Source organism: Xyrauchen texanus, chromosome 18, assembly GCF_025860055.1.
Source record: "Xyrauchen texanus isolate HMW12.3.18 chromosome 18, RBS_HiC_50CHRs, whole genome shotgun sequence".
Lineage (NCBI taxonomy): Eukaryota > Metazoa > Chordata > Actinopteri > Cypriniformes > Catostomidae > Xyrauchen > Xyrauchen texanus.
This window is the reverse complement of record NC_068293.1, coordinates 6,909,995-6,925,658: the sequence shown is the minus strand read 5'-3', so window position 1 is coordinate 6,925,658 and position 15,664 is coordinate 6,909,995. Positions and strand designations below refer to the sequence as shown.

At 39.5% G+C, this 15,664-nt stretch overlaps 1 protein-coding gene across 4 annotated transcripts in view; it reads right to left on the bottom strand.

Moving 5' to 3' along the window:
- The window catches only part of LOC127658759 (plakophilin-4-like), a 129,715-nt gene that overhangs the window by 7,320 nt on the left and 106,731 nt on the right, over nucleotides 1-15,664 (bottom strand). For all 4 annotated transcript variants that reach the window (XM_052148248.1, XM_052148246.1, XM_052148247.1 and 1 more), the window contains 7 exons: nucleotides 14,704-14,893; nucleotides 12,612-12,744; nucleotides 6,122-6,335; nucleotides 5,645-5,828; nucleotides 2,896-3,013; nucleotides 2,459-2,647; nucleotides 42-215 (listed from right to left, as the gene is read on the bottom strand). In XM_052148248.1, the coding sequence (XP_052004208.1) occupies nucleotides 42-215; nucleotides 2,459-2,647; nucleotides 2,896-3,013; nucleotides 5,645-5,828; nucleotides 6,122-6,335; nucleotides 12,612-12,744; nucleotides 14,704-14,893 (1,202 nt within the window). The remainder of the gene's footprint in view (nucleotides 1-41; nucleotides 216-2,458; nucleotides 2,648-2,895; nucleotides 3,014-5,644; nucleotides 5,829-6,121; nucleotides 6,336-12,611; nucleotides 12,745-14,703; nucleotides 14,894-15,664) is intronic.

Genomic DNA, 15,664 nt, shown 5'->3' with positions numbered 1-15,664 from the left:
GACCTAGTTTTGTGTGTGTAAGAGGGCATCATCACAAACACCTTCCAGTTTCCAGCGGAGAGGTTTTGCAGTGATCCGGCAGATCCCTCCAGTGTGGCTGGATTTGAGCTTTCAGCTAGAAGGGTCAGATAGGGCTTCACCACAGACGGGTGCCACAACATCTCAGCACCTTTAGGAGATTTGGAGAAACCAGGAATTGGTCCGACTCCATCCCACTGGTGATGAAAACACACATACATGCAACATCATTGTTTCAATTATGAATACACTAGAGATTGTACTCCAGTGAATATAGAGCTCTGATATAGAGCTGACAAAGAGAAATACAGCAGTATACAAGTATAGTAGACACAGAGGTCCATCTTAACTGAACTGCCTCAAGCTAAACCTAATAACAAAACTTTACTCTAGAGTAAAGTGAGTACTCTCACGAGTTATGAAATCAAGTCAGTTAAACCAGTGTCTTCATTATGAAAAACCTGGACCCACTCCATCGTGAGAGATACTGGCAGGTGCTTTTCAAAATGCACTGGGATAAGTCTGTTTTAGGGGCATGTCCACCAGACACCAATCAGACACATTTCTATTGGATGTATGGATGTTAAATTGCAGCAATTCAAAAGGACAACTGCTTCAACAAATAAATACTGTAGACATATAATTTATTATTTAAAAATAAAAAAAAAATCTATTTAGTAATTCTGACTTGTTTTCCAGTAAAAATATCGAAACATCCTTAAAACAATACACATTTACATAAGAAGCAACATGACATGAGACATAAAGTCTTGCGCACAGAAAAATCAAACAAGCCCTGATTTGATGGCTGTAGCAGTGAGCTAAAACCATCTTGGGAGATTTTAAATTCTAATTTCATTCACTTTAAAGCACTTATAGAGTCCCTTAGAGAACAGGGAGGGAATGTATTTATATAAGTTTTGCATTCCTCGCAGTTTTGTATTCATCGCAATAAGTTGTGCGTTCCCTAGCAATATTTGGTTCCCTCATAAAAGTTTGTGTTCCATAATTTTTGCGTTTGCTCAGAATAGTTTGCGTTCCCTCACAATATCACAATAAGTTTTACATTCCCTCACAATAGTTTGTATTACCTCTGAATAGTTTGCATTCCCTAACAATAGTTTGTTTGAGCACAGTAAGTATTGCGTTCAATCTCAATTTGGGCTGTTCCATTGCACGGTGCTACACGACTCAATTTGACTCTGCTTGATTTCTGGGGTTTTCCACTGTGGATAGTACCTGGTACCTGATATTTTTTTAGTACCACCTCAAGGTTCCAAGCGAGCCAAGCCGATACTAAATGTGATGTCAAAATCCTGCAGATCACTGATTGGTCAGGGAGAATCAACTCAACAAGCGTCACTTGATTTCCGACATGCGACATCAACCCGCTAGTTTTAAAGTTAGCAACAGTGATAGCAGTATCATTTGTTCAAGCGACTTTCAAATAGGGAACAAAGAAATGGCTGTGTGCAAAACCACGCCATGTTCAATAAACGAGGTGCAGACGGTCCACACGCAATGAGCGAAACAAAACATTATTTCAGGAACAGTCTCAGCTGTTAATGTGTTATTGTTTTGGTCAGTTTGTGTCATGTTTAAGATGATGTCACGGCAGTAGAGGTATCGCAACTATGACGATCAGCCTGTAATCCCAACCATGTTGAGGTGGCACTTAACTGCAGTGGAAATGCAAGCTCAGGAAAGTAAAGCATGCTCCCTAGCAATATGTAACGCATGATTGCATTCCATACAATAGTTTGTTCCATCGCAATAAGTTTTGCATCCCCTCACAATAGTTTGCATTACCTCTAAATAGTTTGCATTCTCTCACAATAGTTTATTCCATTGCAATAATTTTGTTGTTCCCTTATGGCAATAGTTTGTTTCATTACAATAAGCTCTACATTCCCTCGCAATAGTTTGTTCACTTACAATACACAGTAGTTTGTGTTCCTTTGCAATAGTTGGTCCCTTGCAATATTTTGCATTCCCACACAATAGTTTGTGTTACGTTAACTCTATACTCTGCTTGAAAGCTTCACTTTATTTAGTTGACCAGCTACTGGAAGCTTGCTTCTAAAACAACCAGGCCAATTTAACTGTTACACTTGTGTAAAACAGTTTATAAAATAGTTTTGATAAGTTTTAAGTTCCCTCGCAATAGTTTGTTACATCGCAATAAGTTTGACATTCTCTCGCAATAGTTTGCATAATCACACATTAATTTGCATTTCCTCTGAATAGTTTGCATTCCCTTACAATAGTTTTCCCTCTCAATAGTTTGCATGCCCATGTAATAGACTGGCGTTCCCTTGCTACAGTTTGCATTTCCTTGCAATAATTTGTTTCCTCACAATAAATGACTTGTTGACCTCACTGACAATAACTTAATTCTTGGGCTAGTTTATTCTCTGTGGTGGTGTGATTTTATGCTCACCTGTTCCTCCTCTAAATTCTTCTTCTTCCTCTTCTTCCTTCCCCAGCAGCTGTACTCCGCCTCTTTACTGGGAGACTCTGAGCCTAGTAGCCCGTCCAGCTCATGATTGGCTGTCATCCGAGAGGGTGGCATTTCAAGCTCCAAACGGTAGGAGAGATTCCTAAGAGTGCAAATACAGTTCTCCACGATCTGACACAGAGAGAGAGAGAGAGAGAGAGAGAGAGAGAGAGGGGTAGGGAGAGAGATGATTACTGACAAAAACTAAGGGATACTTTGGGAATTTAACTGTTGTCACAGTGAGGTAAATCTGACGAAAACTTGTTTTCTTTAAGGGAAAGGTTAGTTTGTAGTCATTATAATTAGCTTCACATAAAAACAACAGAAGTCTATACTATGCCATCATTTAGAGAAATAAATATGTGTATGTGTGTATTTACCTTGCTGTCAAATTCAGAGGTGCTGACGCAGGCTTTGATGACATACAGCAGGGAGTCGACGAGTCCATCACAGCAGCGCATCTGTTTCCTGGCCTCCTCTCCAGCTGAACTCAGGTTCCTATGGCAACACAACATAAATGAATAACATAGAGCTCACCTTACACACAAACAGTGGACTCATTTCTGATATCTGATTCTTTGATTAATAAATAATACAGTCTTATGATAAACATACATTTTTGTATTAATGTATTTATTAATCCTGTTTTAGCCTCTGTTTACCCTGCTAACTGTTTTATTTTATCCCATTAGACGGCAGCAAGAACAAGGAAAAATAAATTCTGCCATGTGCTCGTCCATAGGAATATGTGATCCCACACACATTCCCCACTTTTCCATCAAATATCTCGGCCTCTGAGTGGACTAGATAATTAATATTGGAGGTGGTGGAAAATAATGTACAAGAGTATGTAGTAGTACTGTATGCTATATTGTAAATATAGTCATGGCTAAATGGTGTTGTTGAACATGACACACAGCAGAGTGTGCCAATATATAACAGCCTCAAGTGTTACTACTTTTAAAAATGTTTTACTACATGATAAATATATAAAAGTACACAAATTGCCATTAAAATATTATCTTATTAAAGGTGCTGTTAGCGATTTTAGCCATTCCAACTTCCACGAGACTGAGCAGTTTAATTAGCCACGCCCTCTTTTTCCAAAACGTCATGCATAAAAGTTACCATTGAGACCAACACAGAGCAGAAGTGCAGCATTAGTGCACATTTCCACAGTTGTTATACACAACAGTACCAAATTAGTGCCCTCAACTGTCAACTATTATGAATATGAATATGGCATTCCAGTGTGGCACTTACAATGAGAGTGAATAGGGCCAGTTTTTGAATGCTAAAATACTCAGTTTCAAAAGTATAGCCTCAATATATCATAACATAACATTTTCAGTGTAAAGTTATAGACAGTTTTACAACTTTGTTACCTTGACGATGTAATGTCAACAAACCCTACATGACTGTAAACATTACAATTTAAACATCTTAACAGCTCAAATAGTACACAATTGTTAACAGAAGAATTAATGTAAATACTTTTATAAAATGATAAGCTTCACATTTCTGTTTAAACCCTCCAAATATTAACCACATTCACTTTCATTGTAAGTGCCTCATAATAACCTCGTTTTTTTTAAGAAATACATTTTTGTGGTAATCAACATTACGCCACAAATGCTGTCAATTGAGCTTAACTGTAAGTTCACACCAGAAGCAGCGAGAGCGTCAAAATTCGCTCTGGCTGCCCTGCCTTCAACGCTCGAGGACGCTCTGACGTAGTTGAAATAGGAGGCAACGTTTGTTCAGAATGCTTTGTTTTGTGAACTATATTTAAAGGGGCCACAATTTAAACATCCAGACATGTTGACCATTTACTTTTTGCCGACCTATCACAAGTAGCGTATATCCTCATGAACTCTTTAAAATGTGAAAATAAGAAATCGATCGATGGCAGAAAGTAATTAAAATACATTTGTAATAATAACTGTGGTCTTGGTTGTTTTATATCCCTGTAAGCAAACAGGGACAGATCATATATTACTAGGAAATCCGCCACGGCAATAATTAGTTTCTCCTCCATTTTATCTTCGGAACTAATATTTGGTGGGTACCAAAGTTTACACTGTTGTGTTCTCTAGACTTCTATATTCCAATAGGTTGCCGCCGACCGCGTCACAGCTCATTACCATAATGTTGACTGCACTTGAACTATTATCTGACACCCACACCGCCCAAGACTCGCAGCGCCGCTTCTCGCCGCCGAGAGACGCTGGCTGTCATTGAAAATGAATGACTTCCGGTCGATTTGACGCTCTTGCCGCCTCTGGTGTGAACGCACGGTAAGTTGTATTGAACCTGGAACATTCCTTTAAGCCTCAATAATCCACTTCAATTATAACACCATGAGAACGTGCAAAATGACTGATAGGCAGAAAGTGTCAAAGACCACAACCCAAAGACACATTTTTGTTCACCATTTACACAGTCTAGTGCTGTCACAAAGACCGGTGAAGTATCTCAGGACACTTATTTCACTGAGTAGATTTTTTTTTGCATTCCATTAAATAAAAAATGGCTTAGAGCACCGTTAAGCACATTCATGAAGTGGCATCCTTCCACTAAAAGATATTGTACATGACAAGTGAACCAACATTAATAGTTTGTCTCTATGAGTGTTGCTTAACTAAACCACACAAAAAAGGCACCCATTCATTTTTCTGCTCTAGCTTCTGTACTACTCCAGAAACTATATAAACTACTTGAAACTTAGCACTGCAGTACTGAAACTATTGCTGTCTCCTTTATGATAACTACTTGTTTTTTCCATCAATCCTAAGAAACTTTGGATACAATTATTAAATGTAAACACTGTGCAGTGATATACACAGTAGCTGGTGAACCGGTTTTCACATCATAGCTGTTACTATCATGTATTTTAGTATGATTTGAACCATTGAAGTTGACCAATCAGCATCCTGGACTATAACTACCCATTTCTAAATCCAAACTACTAAAAGGTATTTGAAAGTTGTTCTAAGTCGTTCTTAGACTGATGAAGCCACTCAGATGAGCGAACAAAAATGTACAAATAATAGGACATAAAGTCCAGCTGACATGAGTATCATAGCACACATGCAATAGCTGCTCTTGTCCATAAGATGGCACTGTTACCTGAGGCAGCCAGTGGTGTTACGGAGCACGAGTGAGGAGTGGAACTTGAGTTTGTGTTCGTCGTGGAAGTCAGTGTTGCTCCAGCCCGAGTGAGGGATGACCACAGTGTTTGTCATACTGCTCAAAGCATCACGAATGATTGTTATCTTCACTGCTTCACATGAGGACAGATTCCACAACACACCTACACACATAAAAAGAAAGTACTGCACATTTATGATGCTCTTGGACACACACACACACACACACACACACACACACACACACACACACACACACACACACACGTACACTCAAGTATTATGGTAATCATGCAGGTTTTCTTACATTCTCTTTTTATTGGCCAGAGCAGAAAAACGAAATCATAATCACACTGACGTTCAGTAGAGCAGAGCATGGCAAACATCACCAGGTGCGATTTACAGAGATCATGAGTATCACACACACACACACATATGAATGTCAAGCCTGTCTGACCTGTGACGAGCTCTCTGACATCAGTGTCTACAGTCGTCCTGAGCAGACGGAGAAGAGCAGGAACTCCACCTGCATTCCTCACAGCGATCTTGTTGTCGTCTGTGGCTCTGCCGTAAACAAGGTTCCTCAAAGCTCCACATGAGTGACGCTGCACCTCAAGAACTTTATGATCCAACAAATCCACCAGATGCTTGATACCACCCAGACGACACACCTGAAAAACATGGGGGTGGGTGGAATTTTTATTCTGTTTCGTTTTAGGGATGTTTATTTATTTTTTTTTTTCAATTTGGAATGCCCAATTCCCAATGCGCTCTAAGGCCTCATGGTGACGTAGTGACTCGGAATCTCCGTTGCCTCCGCGTCTGAGACCGTCAATCCACACATCTTATCATGTGGCTTGTTGAGTGCAATACCGCGGAGACATAGCACATGTGGAGGCTTCATGCCATCCACTGCGGCATCCACGCACAACTCACCATGCGCCCCACTGAGAGCGAGAAACATTATAGTGACCACGAGGAGGTTACCCAATGTGACTCTACCCTCCCTAGTAACTGGTCCAATTTGGTTGCTTAGGAGACCTGACTGGTGTCATTCAGCATGCCCTGGGATTCGAACTCCTGATTCAAAATCCCTTGGAGTTTTCAGCTTTTTTGCTACTGCATATCAGTGGATTTCATTGAAAAAAAGCCTAAATCTTGGTTACAGTGAGGCACTTTCAATGGAAGTGAATGGGGCCAATCCGTAAAAGTTGAAATACTCACAGTTTCAAAAGTATAGCCACAAGATATAAACAATATGTGTGTTAAAATGCTTTCAGTGTGATAAAATCGCTTACAAACCTACACTGCTGGCCAAAGGTTTGGAATAATGTACAGATTTAGCTGTTTTTTAAGGAAATTGGTCCTTCACCAAAGTGGCATTCAACTGATCACAAAGTACAGTCAGGACATTACTGACGTAAAAAACAGCACCATCACTATTTGAAAAAAGTAATTTTTGATCAAATCTAGACAGGCCCCATTTCCAGCAGCCATCACTACAACACCTTATCCTTGAGTAATCATGATAAATTGATCATTTGGTACTAGAAAATCACTCGCCATTACATCAAACACAGTTAAAAGATATTCGTTAAATGAAGCCTAACATCGTCTTTGTGTTTATTTTTGAGTTGACACAGTATGCAATAGACTGGCATAGCTTAAGGTCAATATTAGGTAAAAATGTAAAAAAAAAGAAACGGCTTTCTCTAGAAACTTGTCGGTCAATCATTGTTTTGAGGAATGAAGGCTATACAATACTTGAAAGTGCCAAAAAACTGAAGATTTCATACAAATGTGTATGACAGATGTGGAAGATGTACAACTAAACAAAAGGATAAGTACATCAGAGTCTCTAGTTTGAGAAATAGATGCCTCACATGTCCTCAGCTGACAGCTTCATTGAATTCTACCCGCTCAACACCAGTTTCATGTACAACAGTAAAGAGAAGACTCAGGAGGACTTATGGGAAGAATTGCAAAAGAAAAAGACACTTTTGAAACAGAAAAACAAAAAGAAAAGGTTAGAGTGGGAAAAGAAACAGACATTGTACCACAGATAATTGGAAAAGAGTGTTATGGATCTTAACCCCATTGAGCTTTTGTGGGATCAGATTGACTGTAAGGTGTGTGAGAAGTGCCCGACAAGACAGACACATCTATGGCAAGTGCTACAGGAAGTGTGGGGTGAAATGTCACCTGAGTATCTGGACAAACAAAGCTGCAAAGCTTTTCCATTGTGCACAACCAGCTCAAGATGGCGCCTTTGTTTGGCATGGCCGCTGCTGCGTCTCATCTATGTCGTTGTTATTTGTTTGTGTATGTCTTTTTTATGGTCACTTTAACCCTGCCATTTTATCACTGTGTCACCGCTGTTCTGACATACGATCGTGATACCCTAATGATCATTGGAGTATATATGGAAGGACTCAGTAACAGCTGGGAGAGTTACAGTCAAACTTTTCCACCCCCACTGGTATGCACACCCAGCCTATTTGATTGCCGTTTTTTACTTCGGGGCCGTGGAAATCCAAAGAAGAGACGAAGGAAAAGGGGTTGCAGAGCTGGCGTTCGGGTCGCGATGAGGCTGTCTTCGGCGATAGAGGTGCCAGGGCTTCTCTGCGGGCGGCGGCCGCGGTGGCTGCTGCCGGTTTTTCCTCAGGATATAGGTTCCTGGGGCGCTCTGTCGCAGGGTAGCCTACGGCTCGTCCTACCCGCTGGATGTGATCCCCTTTGGTCACCGTGGGGCGGAGATGGACTTGCAGTTGGGAAACTGCAGTTTGTGTCTGACCTGCCTGACCAGCGATTGGACCCACGACACCGCTGGAAATCACGTGACTGTACTAGGTGTTTCGCGACCGCTACAACCTGCTACTAAGGAGACTGGTCTGCCATCATCGCTCCGTTTAAGCTGCTAAATGCTCGTTCCATCACAAACAAGGCGTGTGTCATCAACGATCTTATCTTCATGGAAAAGATGGATTTTATGTTCCTCACAGAAACATGGCAAAAGGATAAGGAGGCCGTACACTTAAATGAGCTCTGCTCTGCAGGTTGCTCAGTGATTGGGACACCTCGAACGGGTCGCCGTGGTGGTGGCCTTGCTGTTGTGTATCGAGACTATCTTTTATGCAGAGGAATCCACTGTGAAACATTTTCCTCGTTTGAATCACAGATGATTAAGGTCGGTGCTGTAAACATATTTCACTGTGTGTTACTTTACCGTCCTCCTGGCCCTGCAGGTATCTTCCTTACTGATTTTACAGATTTTTTAACCTCGATAATTAAGCTGGAGAAAGTTCTAATAATTGGAGATTTTAATCTTCACATTGATGATATGTCGTGTAATGCTGCTTCGGATCTCCTATCTATCACTGACTCTTTTAACTTTACGCAACATGTCTCAGGTCCTACTCACTTAAAGGGGCACACCTTGGACCTTGTTTTCTCATTAGGTCTTGAGATAGTAAATGTGAGTGTGGAGGATGTCCATGTGAGTGATCATAGTTGTGTTTTCTTTAGCTTAAAGCTACCACGGGACCCCCCGCCTCTGAGAATTAAGGCTCAGAGGAGAGTTTTTAACCAGGATGTTGCTGGGAGGTTTTCTACTATGTTTGATCCATGCCAGCTAAGATGTTGTAGTGATGTAAATGTGTATGTGGAATCTTTTAACAGCCAATGTTCCAAAATTCTAGATGAAGTGGCCCCTATGAAATCAAACATTGTGTCTGTTAAAAAGCCCTGCCCATGGATTAATTCATCTATTCAGAGCCTTAGAAGTAAACGTCGGAAAATAGAACGTTTATGGAAAACAACTAAACTTGAAGTTTACAGGCTCTATCTTAGGGAATTAACCACTTCTCTAAATGAATGTCTGACAAATGCTAGAACCAACTACTTCTCTCAGCTAATATCTTCTAACAAGAAAAACCCTAAATTTTTATTTGACACTATTAATTCTATTGTTTCTCCATCTGTTTCTCCAATTGCGGTGCTCTCTTTGTCAAATAGCAATGTATTTCTTAACTTCTTTGTTGAGAAAATTAAGGATATCAGAGTTACTATTTTACCCCCGCCTGTACACAAGGCCTGTACTTCGGGTCTTTCCTATCCGTGTTTCTCTTTTAAAATTGTGTCACTATTCGATGTCTCTACTCTATTAGATAAACTGAAGCCATCTTATGGCCAGAGTGATGTTCTTCCAACTATGCTGTTTAAGCAGGTTTTTGATAGTATTGGCCCCTGCGTTGTAGAAATGATCAATACTTCACTTTTAACTGGGGTGGTTCCTGACTTTTTTAAACATGCTATTGTTGAACCTGTTCTTAAAAAGCCCAGTTTGGACCTATTGCAACCCTCGAATTACAGGCCGATATCTAAACTTCCTTTTATGGCTAAGATTTTAGAGAAAGTGGTAGCAGAGCAGCTTACTACCTTCTTAGAGAATAATGATATTTTTGATAAATATCAGTCAGGTTTTCAGTAAAAACATTCTACTGGAAACTGCACTGGTGAAAGTTTCAAGCGATATTTTGATGTCTGCTGATTCTGGGAAGCATACAGTGTTAGTTTTGCTGGATCTTACATCTGCCTTTGACACCATTGACCACAATATTATGCTTAATAGACTACAGGCACTATTAGGGATATCTGGATCAGCTCTGAAATGGTTTTCATCTTACCTTACTGGTAGAAGTTTTAGTGTTTATATAAATCAGAACATGTCAGACACTGCAGGTTTATTGAGTGGTGTTCATGCAGGGTTCTGTCCTGGGACCGATTCTTTTCCTTCTATATATGCTTCCTTTAGGACAGATTATAAGCCAGTTTCAAGATGTCTCTTATCACCTGTATGCAGATGACATTCAGTTATATTGCTCCTTTAAGCCCACTGAGTTATTTAAATTATCATCTTTAATGAACTGTCTGAGTAGGATTAAGCAGTGGCTAAATGACAACTTTTTAATGTTGAATTCAGCTAAGACTGAAACTTTAATCATTGCCCCTGAGCAGAGCATCCCTCAGATAAAGAAACACATTTGTGACTTAGGTTCGTCTGTTCAGCCCAGTCTCAGGAGTTTGGGAGTTGTTTTTGATACTGCCATGTCTCTGGAGAAACATTCAAAACATCTTATTAAAAACTGTTTCTTTCAGTTAAGGAACATTTCGAAGATAAGAGCCTTAGTGTCAAAAGCAGAGCTAGAGATGATCATTCATGCTTTTATCTCGTCTCGCTTGGACTATTGTAACAGTCTTTTTATCTGCCTTAATAAGAAGGATCTTGGTCGTCTTCAGACTGTCCAAAATTCTGCTGCTAGGCTTTTAACCCACACGAGTAAAAGGGCACATATTACTCCAGTTTTAGCTTCACTCCATTGGTTACCAGTGCTATTCAGAATGCACTTTAAAATTCTGGTCCTAACTTTTAGAGCCCTACAAGGACAGGCACACTCATACATCTCTGACCTGATACAGCTGCGTACATCCTCACGTAGTCTGAGATCAACAGGTCAGAGACTATTAGTTGCCCCTTTGCACATTTTAAAACTAGGGGGACCGTTCATTCCAAGTTGTTGCACCCAGGTTGTGGAACGCTTTGCCTCCTTCAATACGCTGCTTGGATTGTGTGGAAAAATTTAAAAGTCAGCTAAAAACTTTGCTTTTTAAAGAGGCTTTTGATTAGTTTGGAGGATGGTTGACGCCGGTCTATTGTGTATGTGTTTGAGTGTTGCTTATTTTACTTATATTTTATTTTATTTTGTTTTGTGATTGAGATGTACTTATGAGAGCTGCTTATGCTTTCTTTTGTTGTGAAGCACTTTGTGATCTTCATCTGAGAAAAGTGCTATACAAATAAATTTTACTTACTTACTTACTTACTTATTGCTGCACGTGCAGGATTGTTTGATGAAAACTCTTTGAAGTAGTTTAAGAATGTCTGAATTTGTTTTTGCAAATTGTAATAGTAATATTTCACATTATTAATATCCTGACTATATATTGTGATCAGTTGAATGTAACTTTGGTGAATAAAAGCACTTTCCATAAGTGCATTCCAGTACATTTATAAAAAAACTTTATGCTTCACATTTCTGCCTTTAAACACTCCAAAAATTGGCCACATTCACTTCCACTGTAAGTCCACTGTAAAGACAAGGGTGGACAAATCAAAATAATTTTTTTGTGGTATTCAACATTATGCCAAAAATGGGATTAAAACTGGGATTTGAGAAAGTATTTTAACAACCTTTATCTTCTACACTACAGATTTGGCATCGTTACAACATTATATATTGTATATTGCGTTGCATCTGTGATTTGATTTCTGAAGTCCAACACATGGCAAGACACAGTTCCAGACTTTTCCAGAGCACCATTTCTATATATATATATATATATATATATATATATATATATATATATATATATATATATATATATATATATATATATATATATATATATATATATATATAAACACCATTTAAACAGTTCATGTGTGCTTTAAACACTGCACCCCTCGCCAATTTTGGCAAAATGTTGTGTTTACTATATCTGAGTTAATATGTTATGGATACGAATCAGTTTAACCTGAGACCCTTCAGGTAATGCAAATTATTATTAGTTATTTCTCTTCGTTGAATTCTCAGAGAGAGAGAAGTAGGAACTTAGGAAGTTAGGAACTGTCTCAAAACATCTTGAGCTGCCCACCAAGACAAAATTTCTTAGACATAATATGTTCAGCTCTGTTCATGTGGGGTGTCATTGACTGTTTATGAAGTTGCTGTCCCAAATCAATCACTTCTGAGGCCTTATTTCAGTTAGGAAGCTGTTTATGTCGACAACTGCCAAAAAGGGCTGTATACAGCAAGCCAGCATGCTAGGTCTTGAGATGAATCTGTGCTGTTTGCGTCCTGCCTCACAGGAAATGATGTGATCCTTACCTCTGTCTTGACGTGGTTGTCTCCGTAGCACAGGTGCTGTAGGTATGCAGCTGCGTTAGCCTGCACAGAAGGGAACTGATGCTGCAGCATGTGAATGACCTCTGCCAGCTCTGGATCACGCCATGCGAACTCTCTACAAACACACAAATCAACACAATCTGATGAACACATTCACCTGGAGCCACGTTAATGTGTTTTCTTTCAGTTTAACCCTCCAGGAGCTGAACTGATCTCTCTAGTCTCTTGATATGATCTGCATGTTATAGGTATGTCAGAGATGCGCCCCACCCAAAAAAAATAAAGATGACCTTTCCAGACCTTTCATGATAAAGGTTTTTCATGAACAGGCTATGGCTAGCAACAGACTATGTGTTAGTGATTTTACCACGGGTAAGGCGTGTTCTTAGACACAACATTAAGTATCCAAAACCCCCTTAACGTTGGTAAAGTTACTGACGGCCTTGAGGCCTAGTTTGCTAGCAACAGCAATGTGATAAAAGTCAATAAATAGTATTACTACTAAAGGGATAGTTCACCCAAAAAGAATAATTCTCCCATTATTTACTCCCCATCGTGCCATCCCAGACGTGTATAACTTTTTCAGCAGAATACAAACAAAGATTTCTAGAAGTTCTGATCACCATTCACTTGCATTGTATGGAAATACAGAGCTGAAATATTCTTCTAAAAATCTTCATTTGTGTTCTGCAAAAGAAATGGTAAATGGTCTGCACATATATGGCACCTTTTTAAACTTAGCAGTTACGAAAGCGCTTAACACTGTGACTCATTCACCCATTCACACACAGACACACTCACACACCAATGACGGTAGAGCTATCATACAAGGCGCTAACCTGCCATTGGGAGTAACTTGGGGTTCAGTGTCTTGCACAAGGACACTTTCCAACAGGTAATATAGGTGAAGGAATGCAAACTTTTGCGAGGTAATGCAAAGCTTATTGTGCGGGAATGCAAACTATTGTGAGGAAGCAAGAAACTTATTGCAAGGGAACGCAAAACTTTTGCAAAGGAATGCGATCTATTGCAAGGGGAACACAAAACTACTGCAAGGGAATGCAAAACTATTGGATGGAATGCAAAACTACTGCTAGGAAATGCAAAACTATTGGATGGAACGTAAAACTACTTCGAGGGAATGCAAAACTATTGCACGTGAATGCAAAACTACTGTGAGCGAATGCAAAACTTATTCAGAGGGAATGCAAACTATTCCAGAAAGTAAATTCCCTCCCTGTCCTCTAAGGGGCTCCATAGTTTACAGCAGCTTGGAGGATTAATAAAGAATGTGCAATCGCAGGGGTGTTTGTCAGTGTTTTGCAAAGGCTTTAATTGTGGCTCATCCAATTTAAATATTTAACTCCTTCAATCCACCCAAACTCTTGTTTTCTTGATACATTATTAGTTTAGTAAAAGGTCATTTGCTAAAGTTCAGTGTTATTCTGTTAGTTTACTGCAGTAATGCTGATGTGAGTGTCCTACAGACAAACAGCCTGCTTTTTCATCAAAACCTGCTGGTTTTCTTTTTCTTTTACCTTGCATAGTTTTGTTCATAGTTTTCTAGGATGAGTGCAAGTCACACAACCTTGTCCATGTTGGTTTCTGTCTAATTCAACAGGATAGCTTAAAAAAGTGACAAATATATTTACACAAAAAACTACAGATGGGAAATGTTTTCTCTTCCTAATTAAAAGTTGACAAGCCTATTTATTTTGCCATCCTAACTATGCATGATTACATGGTTTGCTGCATTGTATTTTTTTAATTACATTTTTTTACATGCATTCTATCAGAATAGACCATTTTTGGGTCATGACCCCTAGTTGAGAACAACTTATTTAGACATCCACAGTGCGTTTTTATAATGTGAGTGTGTTTGAACAGGGGCCCCTCGACACACCTAGCTAAATCAACACACAAGAGTGTGAAGTGCTCAGGTCAGGGAATATGAGATGTGGGATGGTGTGTTGCCCAGAGGGCTTCAGTGTAAATGCAATGTCTATGCTAGTGATGATCCAGCAGTATGTAAAAGCGCTGAGCTCTTGTAATCAGCATTAGCGCTGTCGTCTACCTCGGGTCCTTCTGAATGCTGTCTATGGAGGGCGAGCGGGTGGCGACATCATCCATGGCGATGGGCTGGTGTGTGTGACTGGGGTCGGAGGGCCGGTACGGAGCTGTGTAGATGGTGTTCAGGGTGTAGTTGCTTCTTTGGTACATGATGTTACTGCGCTGACTGGAGCTCCGCTGCAGGTTACCCACACCTAAAACATCATAAAAACAGCAGCACACATCAAGAGAGAAGCTATTGATTGACAAGTGAGTAGGCAGTGCTTTGCTGCTGTTCGAATGCATTTGAATAAATGAGCATTTACACTACGAGCATTTACACATGCCTTTTCTTGCCACTTTCCACCACCTCTGAATGTGTATAAAATGAATGAATCTCAAAATGTTTTTGAAAGATTTTGAAAACCCCATTTCACTGTCTGTAGTCTTTTCCTGTTTCAAACAGATCGGCCGAAACAAATTCATAAATGCATCTTGAATATTTTCTGTGCTAATTTGAGGCGCTGTACACTTCCCCCATAGAATTCCAATGTAAGTTCATTACAACATGCCACACTTAGAGCTTAAGTAGTACTGACGAAGAATCCTTTAAGATCAGACAGATCTTATGTTTATGATGCAACACACCCGAGAAGCTACACAAGCATGTCAGACGTAGGTGCACATCGATGGGCCCTTAAACAAGCCCTCATAATAAATCTCCAACTGATTGACAAATTCACTTGTGAAATGGATTTCTGTGAACTGTGTGTCAATGATTGTCTTATGATCAATAATATGGTAGTAAACAATACATTGTATTCTAAAGCAGCTTTTTGTATTGTTATATATAGTTATATATAGATTCTATTTTTAAATATTTAAAGATAATTATGCATCATGTATTAATCAATCTGGTTTCTTTCTAAAGAGATAATGCCAGTGAAGTCACTTGCTGTATCATCTATGTGAATATGCCACAATAC